This window comes from Phoxinus phoxinus, assembly GCF_949152265.1.
Source record: "Phoxinus phoxinus genome assembly, chromosome: 9".
Lineage (NCBI taxonomy): Eukaryota > Metazoa > Chordata > Actinopteri > Cypriniformes > Leuciscidae > Phoxinus > Phoxinus phoxinus.
The window spans coordinates 10,636,148-10,650,708 of record NC_136884.1 but is presented as its reverse complement, the minus strand read 5'-3'; the positions used below and the strand labels follow the sequence as shown (position 1 = coordinate 10,650,708).

At 38.4% G+C, this 14,561-nt stretch overlaps 2 protein-coding genes across 6 annotated transcripts; both read left to right on the top strand.

Moving 5' to 3' along the window:
* The first annotated feature begins 1,173 nt into the window (after positions 1 to 1,173).
* On the top strand, positions 1,174 to 4,451 carry lum (lumican). Of its 4 annotated transcripts, none has more exons than XR_013798783.1 (4): positions 1,174 to 1,483; positions 2,324 to 3,229; positions 3,318 to 4,363; positions 4,414 to 4,451. XR_013798783.1 is itself a non-coding variant. In XM_079622382.1 (3 exons), the coding sequence occupies exons 2-3, from the start codon at positions 2,350 to 2,352 to the stop codon at positions 3,470 to 3,472; spliced, it is 1,035 nt and encodes a 344-aa protein (XP_079478508.1). In that variant the 5' UTR covers positions 1,174 to 1,483; positions 2,324 to 2,349; the 3' UTR covers positions 3,473 to 4,451. The 4 variants fall into 4 exon arrangements, 2 of the variants coding, with proteins under 2 accessions (XP_079478508.1, XP_079478509.1); XR_013798784.1 differs by having other exon boundaries at positions 1,478 to 1,602; XM_079622382.1 differs by having other exon boundaries at positions 3,318 to 4,451.
* A 3,100-nt stretch (positions 4,452 to 7,551) lies between these two features.
* kera (keratocan) lies at positions 7,552 to 14,224 on the top strand. Of its 2 annotated transcripts, none has more exons than XM_079622380.1 (3): positions 7,552 to 7,688; positions 11,581 to 12,455; positions 12,804 to 14,216. In XM_079622380.1, exons 1-3 carry the CDS (start codon positions 7,672 to 7,674, stop codon positions 12,965 to 12,967), a joined length of 1,056 nt encoding a protein of 351 aa, XP_079478506.1. In that variant the 5' UTR covers positions 7,552 to 7,671; the 3' UTR covers positions 12,968 to 14,216. The 2 variants fall into 2 exon arrangements, with proteins under 2 accessions (XP_079478506.1, XP_079478507.1); XM_079622381.1 differs by lacking the exon at positions 7,552 to 7,688 and adding an exon at positions 9,690 to 10,300 and having other exon boundaries at positions 12,804 to 14,224.
* Positions 14,225 to 14,561: the final 337 nt, after the last annotated feature.

Genomic DNA, 14,561 nt, shown 5'->3' with positions numbered 1-14,561 from the left:
ACTTTTTATTTATTTATTTTAAATGATGGCAATGGACCCTACATGATTTATGTTTTTATTTTATTTTATTTTATTGAACCCCTCATTTATTTTTATTTTAGTAATATGATAACCAAGTTTACAAATTTGTGAATTATTCTTTTAACATTTTAATTTATTTGACTTTATTGATATATATTTTATTTTTGTACAAATGAATTGTTGTGGGTAGTAAAATGGTGACCATGTAGAGCTTTTGTCCTGTATGATTCATCAATTTAATATTTAATAATTATAATAATAGAATGACAATTCTTTCATTTTATTATAATTTATTTGACATTTGGTGTGCTGATTTTATCTTGATAATCTTTATTGACTTTGCAGTAATCTAAGACAATACATAATCTCATCACCTCTGATAAACACAAGGTTTACAGGACCGACCTCTCATCTGGTTTTCTGGATTTACTGCATTCCTAAAAGCCAGCGTGTGCTATTAAAGCCAAACTGACCTGCAATCATCTCCGTCTCCTGGATCCCTCATGAGTGCCAGTCCACCGCTGTGTGCGAGCTGCCCATCACAGAGGTCTATGACTACAGCCAGACAGAAGCCGTCTGGCTTTTATGAGGTTTAAGATTAAAAGATGGCACACTGTTTGATGATATATAGTCTACCAGCTGTTAAGAATTGGATACACTCTCCGTTCAGATGCTGAAGACAGACAACACAGTTATGTAAGACTGGTTTGGCCCACTACCTTCTTATTTGGTCAATTTTTCCAAGTCTTCTTTACAGCCTATAGTCTAATAGCAGACAGCTGTCATTTCAAGTAGCCAACTTTTTTTCTAGGCGAATTTCCAAATAGTTTCGTTAACCTTTGTTTTATTAAGAATATTTATTTTTTATGAGAAATGCTTAGCATTGGCTATGACGGAACCAGTGGTCGAGGTGTTTGTTGGCTTGTTTGCGACTCACACAATAGTTGAATTGTTTTTTGGGGATTGTTTGGAAAGGATGGCTTGGAAAAGTGTGTGTGTGTGTGTGTGGCAGCTATACAGGTATATATATATATTTTGCAAACCCTCCCCAGTGAGTCGTTGCTCCCTTCTTTGTCCCGTGAAGGACTACATGTCCCAAGCTGCTTTGCTACACCTGAACCTTGTTAGAATCCATATGTGCCACGGTGAACAACTGCAGACTTCTACACACTAGAACCGCATGACTTCTGTTTTCTATCAATCTTGGGCGACTAAGGTCTGGCTTGAGTGTCTCTCTCTCTCTCTCTCTCTCTCTCTCTCTCTCTCTCTCTCTCTCTCTCTCTCTCTCTCTCTCTCTCTCTCTCTCTCTCTCTCTCTCTCTCTCTCTCTCTCTCTCTCTCTCTCTCTCTCTCTCTCTCTCTCTCTTGCTGTCTGCTCTCTCCCTCCCTTACTCTTTCTCTCCAGAGTCCTCGGGCCGCACACAACTCTACCTGAAGTCGTACAAAGAGAGAGAAGCAGGAAGGTAAGGATATCTAGCATCTGAATGCTCATGCTCGCTTTTGATCTGTCTGGATGAGATTATCAGAAATCTGCTTGGCAGATTTTCTGGGGTGGATGAACATATTGCGGATACTCGGCTTGGTAAAGTTTGAGATGCTTCCAGTTCTATCAAGTACATTTTAGTTAAATCATTATATTAAGTTGTTCTAAATAATTCAGTTTGATGATTTATGAATGCATGAGCTGGTAGAAGAGAATTGTTAAGCATGCATGAATTTGTATGTTGTGCTTAAACAGAGAGAGGTTTTGCAGTACTGGATTTAATTTGGCATTTTCCTGCTACGAATTGTTTTGACACAAATACTGTGTTTGCAAAACTCCGTGCGTGACACCTGCTGCAAGTTATTCTTCTTTTAACCTTCATGAAATATTGTTTTATTAGCCAATATTATAAACAGTACTCTTGCATTGTTAATTTACAATTCAATTATAATTCAGAATAGCACGCAAAGACAGAGGAAGATATAGGTATGAGGTAACGTTAATGTAACTTGAGATGAACTTGGATCTGCACATAAGAAATGTGCGTCTAATTTGTGTGGGGAGGAACGGCTGTCTGGGCCTTTTTGCACTCTTGAGGATGAAGTCATCAATTTCCATTAGAAGAATGTCTCTGGTTTTAGTTTATGTCTGAGGTTCACAGTAGAAAATTCTGTTGTTCTTACAAATTTTTTCACGTAATATTATATAACCAAAAAAACCTTCTCTTCTCTTCTCTTCTCTTCTCTTCTCTTCTCTTCTCTTCTCTTCTCTTCTCTTCTCTTCTCTTCTCTTCTCTTCTCTTCTCTTCTCTTCTCTTCAGGTTCGATTCATCTAAGTTGTGCAGCCATGTTTGCTCTGGGCTCCTTCTTATTGGCTGGACTGGTATGTCAGAGTTTGGGTCAGTACGATTACGAAGACGAATACTCCATGCCCTACGCACCACAGGAGGGGGCATCAACTGCCAATTGTGCCCAGGAGTGCGAATGTCCCCCCAACTTCCCCACAGCTATGTACTGCAACGAGCGCAACTTGAAGTTCATTCCCATCGTGCCAACTGGAATCAAATACCTCTACCTACAGAACAACTTAATTGAGGAGATCAAGGCTGGCGTGTTCGATAACGTCACCGACCTTCGCTGGCTCGTCCTCGACAACAACAACATCACCAGCGAAAAGATCCAGGCTGGTACCATTGATAAACTGGGCAGCTTGGAGAAGCTCCTCTTCAGTCATAACAAGCTGACCAAACCCCCTGGTCTTCTTACGAAGTCTCTGGATGAGTTGAAACTGGTTGCCAACCAGCTAAGCTCGTTCCCCGCTAACACCTTGTCTGGGATGGAAAACCTGACCAGCCTTCACCTGTCCAAGAACAAGCTGACTACTGAGAGCATCACAGGTGCCTTCAAAAGCCTCAAGTCCCTCGTTCTGCTGGACGTGAGCGAGAACAAGCTCAAGAAACTTCCCTCGGGAGTTCCAGCTTCGCTTTTGATGCTCTACGCCGACAATAACGAAATCGACAGCATCCCCGGTGGCTACCTGGCCAAGCTGCCGCTCCTGCAGTATCTGCGCGTCTCCCACAACAAGCTGGTGGACTCAGGAATCCCTGCTGGTGTGTTCAACGTGTCCTCTCTCCTTGAGCTCGACCTGGCTTTCAACAAGCTGAAGACCATTCCGGAGGTCAACGAATTGCTCGAGCACCTGTACCTGCAAGTCAACGAGATAAGCAGTAAGTCTTTCTCTGTATTCCTTCTGATCAAGCAAACAGATTTTGCATGGTTTTTACTCCATTTCTACTTCTTTCTTTTTTTCTTCAGAGTTTGACCTGACGAACATCTGCAAATTCAGCTCCCCGGTCAACTACTCAAGACTGAGGACCCTGCGCTTGGATGGAAACAACATAACACACAGCAGTATGCCAGATGACACGGCTAACTGCCTACGCCAGGCCTCAGAGATCATCTTTGAATAGGGTCACATCCCGCCAGGGGTTCATCAAACAAATTAAGGCTATTGCTCTTATTAGAGACGCTGGTTGACATCTGCACGTCTTTATTCATGATCCTGGCAACCACATCTGGTAACTTGCACGTTGACGACAATATTTACTCTCTGAAATGTTGATGAACACGTTTGTACGAAAAATGGGCAGCAATAGTCCGGAATCTTGAAAATCTTGCACATAAAAAATCAGTCTTGTATGATATTGTACGAAGAGTAGTAGTTGAGTTTGACAAGGTATCTATAGAGAGACATATTTGTGCAAAGTGTGAATATCCCAGTGTGCACTCTATAAGAAGTTGCACTATATGTCATTTAACTGCATCTTAATATTTCCGCATGTTAAACACCTTAATCGCTCAAAATTGTAATCATATTATTATTAAGCCTGCCGGTAAGGAAATTAGATTGTTTAGAGTGAAAGTTATGAAAAATATCTACTTGTATATAAAATGGCTAAATGTGCAGCGATGTTGAAGGCTATCTAGAATTCAACTGAAACACTAAACTGAAATGAAATATTGCTGGACATTGTGTGAATTTGCTGAGGTTTAGCCAACTGTTAGCTAAATCATATGTTTTTTTGTTTTTTATTTAACTGAGGAATTACAGTGCCAAAATGTTGTATTAATTGCAAACTATTAGCAGCTTGAATTTCTGAACACTGCCAACATTTATACCATATTCTACTGTATCTGCATGCAGTTCATCTTAATTTTGTAACTGTAATTGCTTTCACTTCTATGGTAAACAGCATTTTTGTTGATGTATTCAATACAACATTTCACATCACCACAATGTTAGTCAAATCATTGAACCACAAGATTACAGTAACTTTGGCAGACTATTGTAAAAGTTGTAAGTTCCCTCATTTGTTGTTGTTCTATTTTTTATTTTTTTATACTAAAGCAGTTTGTTCATCTTTAATTAAATAAACCAGATTTCTTACATATGTGGGGAGATACTGATGGTATCAATCCTTACAATGAAATCGCATGTAATAAATATATTAATATTATACACAATATTCAAATAATATGATACATATAGCCACAATATTTTATTGTCAATACTAAATAATTGCCAATTAATTTTATCATGGGGAATTCTCTAAAGCATCATCACAGGAAATCTTCAGTAGATATTATACATCTTCGTAAAGTCATTAATCGTATTATTCATAAGCATAAGGGCATCAATCTTCATTTGTCTAAATAAAATTAGGCTTGATTCTATCCTCTACAGATACTAAACACAAAATAGCTTCCTTTACGCACAGGCAAGCTACTTTTTAACTTGATTGCCGATCTTCTAGCTTGACTCATGATTTCCTTTTCTCAGTCCTGCTGTCTGGGATGGAAAGAAACTTCTGGTATGAATCTGTCCTCAATCCTCATCCTTTCTGGCCACTCAGCCAGACTCATGGATGGACAAAGTTCAATGAGTTTTGTTCTATTTGCAATATAGTCATGATAACATAACTACTTCCTGTAGGAAACATGTTCTCTTGATGTCTCTAGCTGAAGTATAGGCTGTGAATATAAATATAGTGATAGTAAGATGAAAAGGCTTTGGTAGAATAGGGTGTTATTTTTGTGGCATATCCGCTGACAGTAAACATTTAAGTTAATACTGCTTTCGAAATCATTCTATTAAGGGCTTTAGTAAGGATTATTGAAGTAGTTTTAAGATATATGTAATATTTGTGTCCGTAAATCCCAGACTATGATCAAATGACCAAAAATGTCAGAGTTTGTATACTGAATTTTATGGCAAACTTGATGAAGTATGCCGGTGTGTAACATAAATACATGGCCAACTATCTGCTAATGCCATGTTGACATTATCCTTTGACTGTATTATTCACTGACCTGTGACCAAGGCCTACTATAGCAAAAACCACCAAAACAATTTACATGGCCGTTAAACAAGTACAATTTAGCCCTGTGGAACAAATTTATTGGTACTTATAACACTTTTACTTGAAAATAGCTGCTCAGTTTGCAGTTCTACACCAGTTCAACATTTGGCCATGTGCAGTTGGGATGTTCGCATATTCAGACCGAGGGCCAGTGTTTGAGTTAGTTGTAAACATTCATTCCCTTCCTCAGCTCAGGACATACCTTGGATGAATCATAAAATAGCCCAACATTCGGTCCATTCTTTCCCTTTACCTCTTCCAACCATCTGCTCCCATCTGTCTCTCAATCCTGAAACACACATTCATGACAGGCACTTCAAAAGTTACTACAGATATTTCTGCACAAGTCTGAGCTAGCACTAAAAATTAGTGTTTTAATTTAAAACAGTAGAATTGCAGGCAGACAACCCAGCATTCCAGAGGAATGGAGGGTCTGGGGTGACCATCTGATAGTTGCAGGGAGGCATTGTGGGAGTTATTTTGTCCATGTGTTAGAAACAGATGATGGATAAGCAGTTCTGGCTTTTCATTTGAAATATCTTTGCCACTTTATAGCAGCCTGAGCATTTAAGTTCACCACAAGCTGATTTTGCAGGACCAAAAGGACATTTTGATTGCTTTGGCTTTTCCAGATTTTGATGATGAAATGCAGTTTTCGAGTATCCTCACCCTCAGTCTTTCGAAAACCCAAATGATTTTTTTCCCAGTGGAACACAAAAAGAGTTAATTTGCACAAATTAATAGTTCACAATAAGATAAATGACAAAATGATGGTGCATTTACATGCTGATTTAAATGTCTTATTTTATGTTTAATTCCATAACCTAACAGTCAAAGTGCATTGATATTATACTGTTTCTATGGCATTGCAAAGATGATGAAAATAAAATGTTGCTGTGTCATGTTTTGTGCGAGTGTTCTTGTTCTTATTTCCGTGAATTGGTTCTTTCAAACAGTTTGTTTAAAGAAATGTTTTGAGTCACCAAACCCAAATCAAGTTATTATATTGAGACAATGGCTTAAGAATTGCTTGGTGCCAATGGTTTCTACAATCTACTTAGGCTTACAATGTTTTTTTGGAAATGCAGCCCTAAATAGGTAAGGCCGGTTTGTTATTGAATCGTTCAGATTGATTTTGTGAAACATTCGAGCCAATTAATTGAATAGGCCGAACTCAAAATAATTGATTCATGAATAAAACATTGCTGGTGTAAAGAAAATAAACCTACTTTTGTGGAGCATTTTAGGCACGACCAAACATTTGGAGATCTGAAAGTGCATGTGTGCTTTGATTGTGTGGGAATGTGTGAGATTTGATGGTCCCAAATACTTCAGAACAGAAATCATGAATCCTCTTTTATTCAAGACAATAGCATCCTTTCAATAGGACGTTTTACTCCTTTTTTAATAATGCAATGGAACTTTAATCAGTGTCCTACCCAAATCAAAGACCTCCTATATCCCATTTTTCTCTTCTCCATCTTGAAATGTCTACAACAGGATCCAGATGTTGAAACAGATGTCGCCTGGTTAGTACACACTGCCCTTTCATTCATTGCGAAGCTATGCACAACTCAAGGAGAGAGAAAAAGAGACAAACTGGGATATGGCAAGAGTGCTGGATTAACCCTGTATTTTCACCAGTTTTTGCATTCCAGCTTAATTCCACCTTTCACAGGTTGGGACGAGTCTCCATCAGTGCAAAATGACAGCTTGATGATGTGCATTGCCCCAGAGCGGCCTAGTTCAATGGGGTAAATGATCCCTCAAAGTTGTGAGTGATGGAGATGAGATATGTTTATTGAAAATAAAGACCTAAATGTCTCGAAGACACCTGCAAGTGTTCGGAGAGTGTCATATTTACCAAGTTCCCCCAACTCCCGAGATGCCACAGACCCTTACTGCACAAAGAGAAGAGAGTAAGAAAAGAGAAAAATGTGCTGTGCTAGAAATAAGTTCCCAATGCACGCTTGCGGAAAGACAACTCCACACGTATCTGTCAAACATTCACACACACCCTTTTTCAACCTCACCAGCTGATGTCAAAGGTTTGGCCTTGGGGAAGTTACACTGCTAACAATAGTAATCTAATAAGGCTGTGTCTTCTGATGCATGTCCGGACCAGAAAGAAAGAGGGAGAAACTGCAGACTGGACTCAAACTGGAGACGAAAGCAGGCGGACCAAGAGATTGACTACATCCCCAAAAACAGAAACAGACACTCCACCTGCGCAAACCAAAATCAGCTCTATGACTGAGATGAGCAGGTAATGTTTTCATTTTTTTTTTTTTCTTATATGTGGTGGTGATATAGTAAGGAAGTGGGTGGTGGGTATAGGGGGTTCATGTTTTTTCTGTTGTGGAGTATTGAGTTATTTCAAACTCAATTTCGTAATATTTTCCTTATTTTTATGTTTCTCTGCACCTCTGCTGCAGATCTTCATATAAAATAATGAATTTCATATAATTTCATTTAATTGGGTAACACTTTATTTTGATGGTCCTCTTTGATTCTGTTGACTATAAGTAATGTTTCACCTACATGTAATCTAACTCTCATTAGAGTATTAGTAGACTGTCTGCTTAGTATCTGCCAACACTTTATGTGATGGTCCACCAAGAGACATTCTACAAATTATAAGTAACTTTGCAAGTACGTGCCAACTTATTCTACTAACCATAACACCTACTGTCTACTAATACTGAACAAATACTTTGAGAGGTAGTTGACATGTAGGTGCAATGTTACTTATAGTAAACAGAATGTCAAATTAAAATAAAGTAAAAAATAAAGTGTAACCTTTAACTATAATTGATTTTTTTTTTTTTTTACTAACCAGCTTCTACAGGCTCACGAACTTGAAATGTATATGTATTTCTTTTGTAGTGGTATTCACTCAGCTAACATTGAAACTGCAAAAATTCCCCAAAAAAGTAACCCAAAAAAATAGCACCTTGGTATTTTTTGAAATGGTATAAATCAAAATACTATCTGTCATCGCTGTGCCAGATTCCAGAACAGCATTGTATGTTTTTTTAAGGAAAGTCTCAGATGTTGCTTGTGTAAGCAACATTGTTACAGTGCACAATTAATTATTTCAACTTTAATTATCTTTTTGTAGTTAAGTGATGCTCTTTCTAAATAATATGTATATCAAAGTAAGTAATCGCAGCATTTTGTTGTAACATAACTGCCTGAGACACAATGCCCCAAACAGGAAATTAAATGAGAGCATGTGTTTCTTTTTAGGTGAAGCATAAATGTCCCGCAGTTGTCTTGACCATATTGTAATTTCTCAGACATGATTTCTTTTTAACATCTATGATGGATTTTATCCTTGTTCCAGTCAAATATGCTACTAAATTATTTGACTAAAGATAATAATTAAGCACAAAGGTGTTCAAATATTGTTTAACAGTCTCAGATTTCAAAAAGTGTTGAGTTGTCATGAGGATATTCTCAAATATTTAACAATTAGCATTAGCACATATAGCATAAGCACAAAGCACAATGCAGTTTAGACTATTTTGATCATAAGCAACGGATGTGATTACTTAATCCCTGCTACTCAAGACAATCTCAAGACAATGCACTTACCTGATAGAAAATCCAGTCTGAAATGTGTAAGCCGTGTCTAGTCTCACATGTGCAGACACTGAAAGAGTTGGCACCTGCTTTGACCTGGGGCTTTTGTCGCAGACTAGTCACACATAAACGTGTGACAAGGTTTAGTCTTGTGGTGTGATCTTGGTTTCAGAGACTCATAGAGTATAGTAAGTCTTTAAAATTTCCCTATTGATATTATGTATTAGATGTATATTGATATTGCAGTTTGTATGCTTGTATTGAAGTCATCTTTGAAATAAAGTTAAACAGATATCCAAGATACAGAGTAATTTAATAGACTTAAACATCTTGCAGCTAGATACAAATTGCTGCCCTAAGAATGACCTCTTGTCATGTCCTGACACTCTGTGTTTAGAGCTCTTTTAGATTCCTGTGAATAATAGGTTTTAAATTTTGTAATTGGATTGGGTTGGTGTTTTTACTCTTTGCCCTTAGACCACTGGTTCTAACGTAGAGCTGCACCATCCTTGACACGAGATGCTAATAGACTGGATTACTAATGGTCTCAACTGGAGGAGCCCATTGCAGCGGATTACAATGACACAGTAAGGTGTTGTTGTCGTCAGTGGAATTGAGAAGTAATCAGCACTTGGCAGTCAGCTACCTGTGCCAACTTTAAATCCGCCTCTAAATCCAGACTAGTGCTCCCGTGGGGACAAAAATGTCAGCTCACGCGTTTTGGAGATCGTGCACATTAAATAGTGTAAATTTTTCATTATTGATTTTGCAACTGTAGGCATCTACAAAAATAAGGTGGGCCAACTGTCATTTACCAGTCAAAATGGTAAATGATAGATAGATAGATAGATAGATAGATAGATAGATAGATAGATAGATAGATAGATAGATAGATAGATAGATAGATAGATAGATAGATAGATAGATAGATCGTGTGGTCTGATAGAGACATTTGTTTACCCAAAAGACAGGAGACAGGTGGTGTTGAGGGGCGATAAAGAAAAGGATGAAGGATCCAAAGTAATATATAGGCCCGTATTAGCCTAATTATAACTGGGCCAAGGCCCATGTCTTCCTTTGACCAACACGCCAGTGTCCGTCCCCAAAGGATTATGATTCTTGATCTCGAGAGCCTATGATTGGCTAAGGTTGTGTCCAGTGTGTCTGTCTGTGAAGGGATCATGAGATATCATTGACACTACAAATAGGGGCAGGAGATGGCAAAATAGCTCAGAGTTGAGACATCTGTACCCACAGCAAAAGATACAGTAGAAGAACCCCAAGAAGACAAAGGTAGGTCTCTAGCATTTGTGCAATGATTCTGTGCATTAGAAATATTTTGGGATGCGTATTGTCAGTTTCATCTACACTATAGTAGAAAGCCTAGTCCTCCAGAAATGCAGACTTTGAGCTATGAGTCATTTTTACATCTGCTTTAGTCTTAATGGCTTCGTGTTAATTTTGTCTTGGTTTAAAATAGAAGTATGCTGCTTAATTTAGGGTACTAAAGAGGGTACTATCTGCTGTTTTTCTGCAAAGCCAGTTCGGTGGTCATGATTTAAAAGTATTTTTCTTACTTAGAGATCTTTACAGGTGAAGCTGGTTTCACCTGACCTGTTCAATACCCAGAGCCTCCATTTGATCTCCTCTGGTGTACTGTGAGAACGCTGCCCATAGAAAATGATCTCCAGACAGTCTATTATAGAGCTCAGGACCCAAAATTTAAACCAATTCCAGATGAGAGAGAAAGCTCAGCTATGAATATGTGTTAACATTTTATTTCTTGAGCTTTCTCTCTCTGTTTGCTGTGTATTTTATCCTTACAGGATACATTTAAGCCAAGAGAAATATGTGGATGTCAGCAAATAAACTTCTGAGGGAAATCCATAATAATTGATTGGGAGGATCAGGGCACATACACATTAGACGAAGGTCCTAAGTGCATTTCACAGATATAAATGTTTAAAGGTCAAATGGGAATTCAACAAATTGAACCTGGCCATAGGATGTCTAATGTGTAGGTGTCCTTATTGCAACATGAGGGCCAGGTGTTGTTAAATTGCCATGATTGTTATACCTGGTTCTCTCTAGAAGTAGTCAGACATACCTGAAGCCTTATGTTTGCCGGAGTCCAAGAGGAAACTGTTTTCTGAATGGACATGAGTAGCACTACACCAGGCTTAAGTCAATTAAGGCTGACCTGGCAGCAAATTCTGAGTTTAAGAGGATTACTACTTAAAAGATGAAGACACATGGAATGGTTATCTTAACTAGAGGATGTTCCTAATTTTTTGTTAATGAGTTTATCCACTTCATTGTAGGGTTTATCCACAGGTAATTGTAGGTTGGTTTGCACGGCGGGGGACGGCTAGGAACATTGTTCCAGACCTTGTGACAAGGGGGCCAACTCATTGAAGGGAGAAACCCATCAAAAATTTTTGTACCAATCCTGTGAACTTTAGTGACAGTCCTGTTTAGTACTCAAATGAAGTCTCTAAATTAATCTCTGAGATTTATATAGTTTTAATATTAACAGCTAATTTTGCTACTTTTTTCTGTCTCTGTTTTTCTAGGTTAAACCTAGTCATGGAGTGGCTCACGGTTGCATTTGTTGCCCTACTTTTGGCCAGCCAAGTCCACTCTGATGAAGTTCCCTACGAGCACATGCTGTCTCAGCTCCAGGCATGTCCTAAAGAGTGCCACTGCCCTCCAAGCTTCCCTAACGCTGTCTACTGTGACAACAAGGGTCTGAAACGCATTCCTGTCATCCCTCCCTATACCTGGTACCTGTACCTCCAGAACAATCTCATTGATGTCCTCTCAACCGATGCTCTGCGCAATGCCACACAGCTTAGGTGGATCAACCTCAACCGCAACAAAATAACAAGTGAAGGCTTGGAGGTTGATGCTCTTAAGGCTATGTCTAACCTTGTACACCTCTACATGGAAGACAACTTGCTGAGTTCCATTCCATCTCCTCTGCCTGTTAAATTAGAGCAGTTACGGCTGTCCCGAAACAGAATCTCAAAGATCCCAGTCGGTGTCTTCTCTGGGATGGACCATCTCACCTTGCTGGATCTGCAAAGCAACAAGCTTCAGGATGATGCAGTGACTGAGGCCAGTCTGAAAGGCCTAAACAACTTGATCCAGATAAATTTAGCAAAGAATCAGCTAAACAGCATGCCCCTCGGCCTACCACCCACAACTACACAGATCTTTTTGGATGGCAACAACATTGAGAAGATTCCGGTTGAGTACTTCAAGGGTCTTCCAAAAGTGGCGTCTCTCAGGCTCAACCGCAATAAGCTGGCTAATGGAGGTATCCCAAAAAACGTGTTTAACCTTTCCAGCATCCTGGATCTACAGCTTTCTCACAACCAGCTCACAGAAGTGCCCGTTATCTCTTCTGGCCTGGAGCACCTGCATCTGGATCACAATAAGATCAAGAGTAAGTCCATAACTCTTTTTTTTTTCTTCTAAAACTTAGGAATTAGTTAATACAGACATGTCTCAAAAGTATCAGTTCATATTTTTGCTTTGGTCAGGACAAAAATCGCACAATGATTGTATCTGAAACTTGTGACTTCATTTCGACCATGCGATACTGTAGTCTATACTTGTTTGGTTATCTATAAAGCTCTAAAGACTTATGAAGCCTTTGGAAATTACCCTTAGTTAGAACCTTTATAGACTACTTAAGTTGTTGACTGACAGCAAGAAAACCCTTAATTGTATTGTACCAGCATGTTTGTGACTTTATCAGTAAGATGTATATTTTTTTCTGTCATTTTCATAGGTGTGAATAGCTCTGACATCTGTCCATCTGGTGCACTTGATGATTACCTTGATGAGAACAGCCCACGTCTCCGTTACCTTCGCCTTGATGGTAATGAGATCAAGCCCCCCATTCCACGAGATCTGATGATGTGTTTCCGTCTCCTCAGGGCTATTGTCATATGAAGGTGCCAGACCATCTAGATACTCCTGTCCATTTCATCTACCAGAACTGAAAATGCATGTAAACTAAAACACTTGAAAAAAGGGGCCAATAAAGGACTATCTTTTTGGAAAGTCGGTGAAATATTGAAAACTATACACTGCTGAAAAGACCAGCCAAGACTGGAATGAATTTCCATGCTGGTCCAGATTGACTTATGCTTGATTGTACTGAACCAGTACTGGTCTAGCTAGTGGGCTAGTGAAACTAAGCTGATAAAACTGTTTTACTACCCTGATCTTTCTGGGGGAACTTTTGGCCAACAAAGCCCATCTAGTTAAGCTAGTTAAAAAGCTGGGTGGGGATACCAGTATCCAAAATATGAGATATTCTGGGGGTCTCCTGTTCTGGTCTTTTCAGCAGGGTTAGGATCCATAAGACTGGTTCATATGTGCATTTGTGAATGGTTTCTCATGGCTGTATTAGAAAACCACTGTGCCTTCCTTAATTCCATGCATATGGGAAACTAGCAGACTAAGCTCCTAAATATAATTGTCCTCATTTGCATGTAATGTCATTTCCCCATCCTGTGCAGAAGTTGTTTTTATTTCAAACACATCAATCTTAGTAGGTGTACCATTACCCAAAAACTTTTACCTCACCACACAATTCTGGGGTGTTTTTGGACAGAAGAGTTGTGGTCTGATTGTGGAGCCAAATTTTCTGGTAGTGAACTTAATACATAGCGGTGGTTTATTGTATTTTATTGAATGCATGGTAACTCTCAGTAACAGCATCAACAGAAGATTGAAATACGAGAAACTTTAGAAATCACAATTGTTTATTGCCTCTGTTGTAGCGATTGACATGTACTGACATAAGTTTACTTCTACTTTTTAAATATTTCTTTACATCTTTTTACAATCAATATTTCAATATTCAATCAATATTTAGTGTGACATTCATTTTATAGATTGAGCACTTCAGATTTATTCATTGTCATTAATTGTAGTGTTACATACTGATTATTAATATATAAAAACAGTTTAGCAGTTGACAATGGTAAAATGACAAATTTATTTTCCTCTAGGGTATAAAATAATGTGAATATTCTTTTTCAACGCACAAATCTGACAATTCTTTTTCATGTTTTCATTTATCATTCTTTGCAGAAAAATGACAGGAATTAGGATTGACAAAAGGGAAAATCTAAGATGAGATAACTTTTGTTTGATGTTCCTGATTAAACAGTGTATTCATCTACAATAACGTAACTTGTGTTTAGACTTGTGATTTATTTTAACAAGCACACAGTTTTAGCTTTTGCTAAACATTTAGTGTCCCCAAAAAGCAATTCCAGTCTTCGATTCTCATGAGAATATGGCGTTTGAGAACTTCTATACCAGCACATATTTATGATTCAAGAGCTTTGCGGTTATCAAACCCGTATGAATGTACTGTACAACAAAAAATTGGAACACTTTCTTTGGAATATTTATACATATCTGACAGAGAGGAAGAGCAACAGTGAGTGCACAGTATATGTGGGTATCAGTTGAAACAATGACTGCATTTATACCTCAAGCCTAATGCATATATATGGTCGCATCAGTTACG

What these genes read in the sequence shown, in the direction of transcription:
- lum (XM_079622382.1), top strand. Translation starts at nt 2,350, where the DNA reads ATGTTTGCTCTGGGCTCCTTCTTATTGGCTGGACTGGTATGTCAGAGT. An exon ending in GCAAGTCAACGAGATAAGCA is followed by an intron (nt 3,230 to 3,317) that starts GTAAGTCTTTCT and finishes TTTTTTCTTCAG; the next exon opens with AGTTTGACCTGACGAACATC.
- kera (XM_079622380.1), top strand. An exon ending in GGATCACAATAAGATCAAGA is followed by an intron (nt 12,456 to 12,803) that starts GTAAGTCCATAA and finishes TCATTTTCATAG; the next exon opens with GTGTGAATAGCTCTGACATC.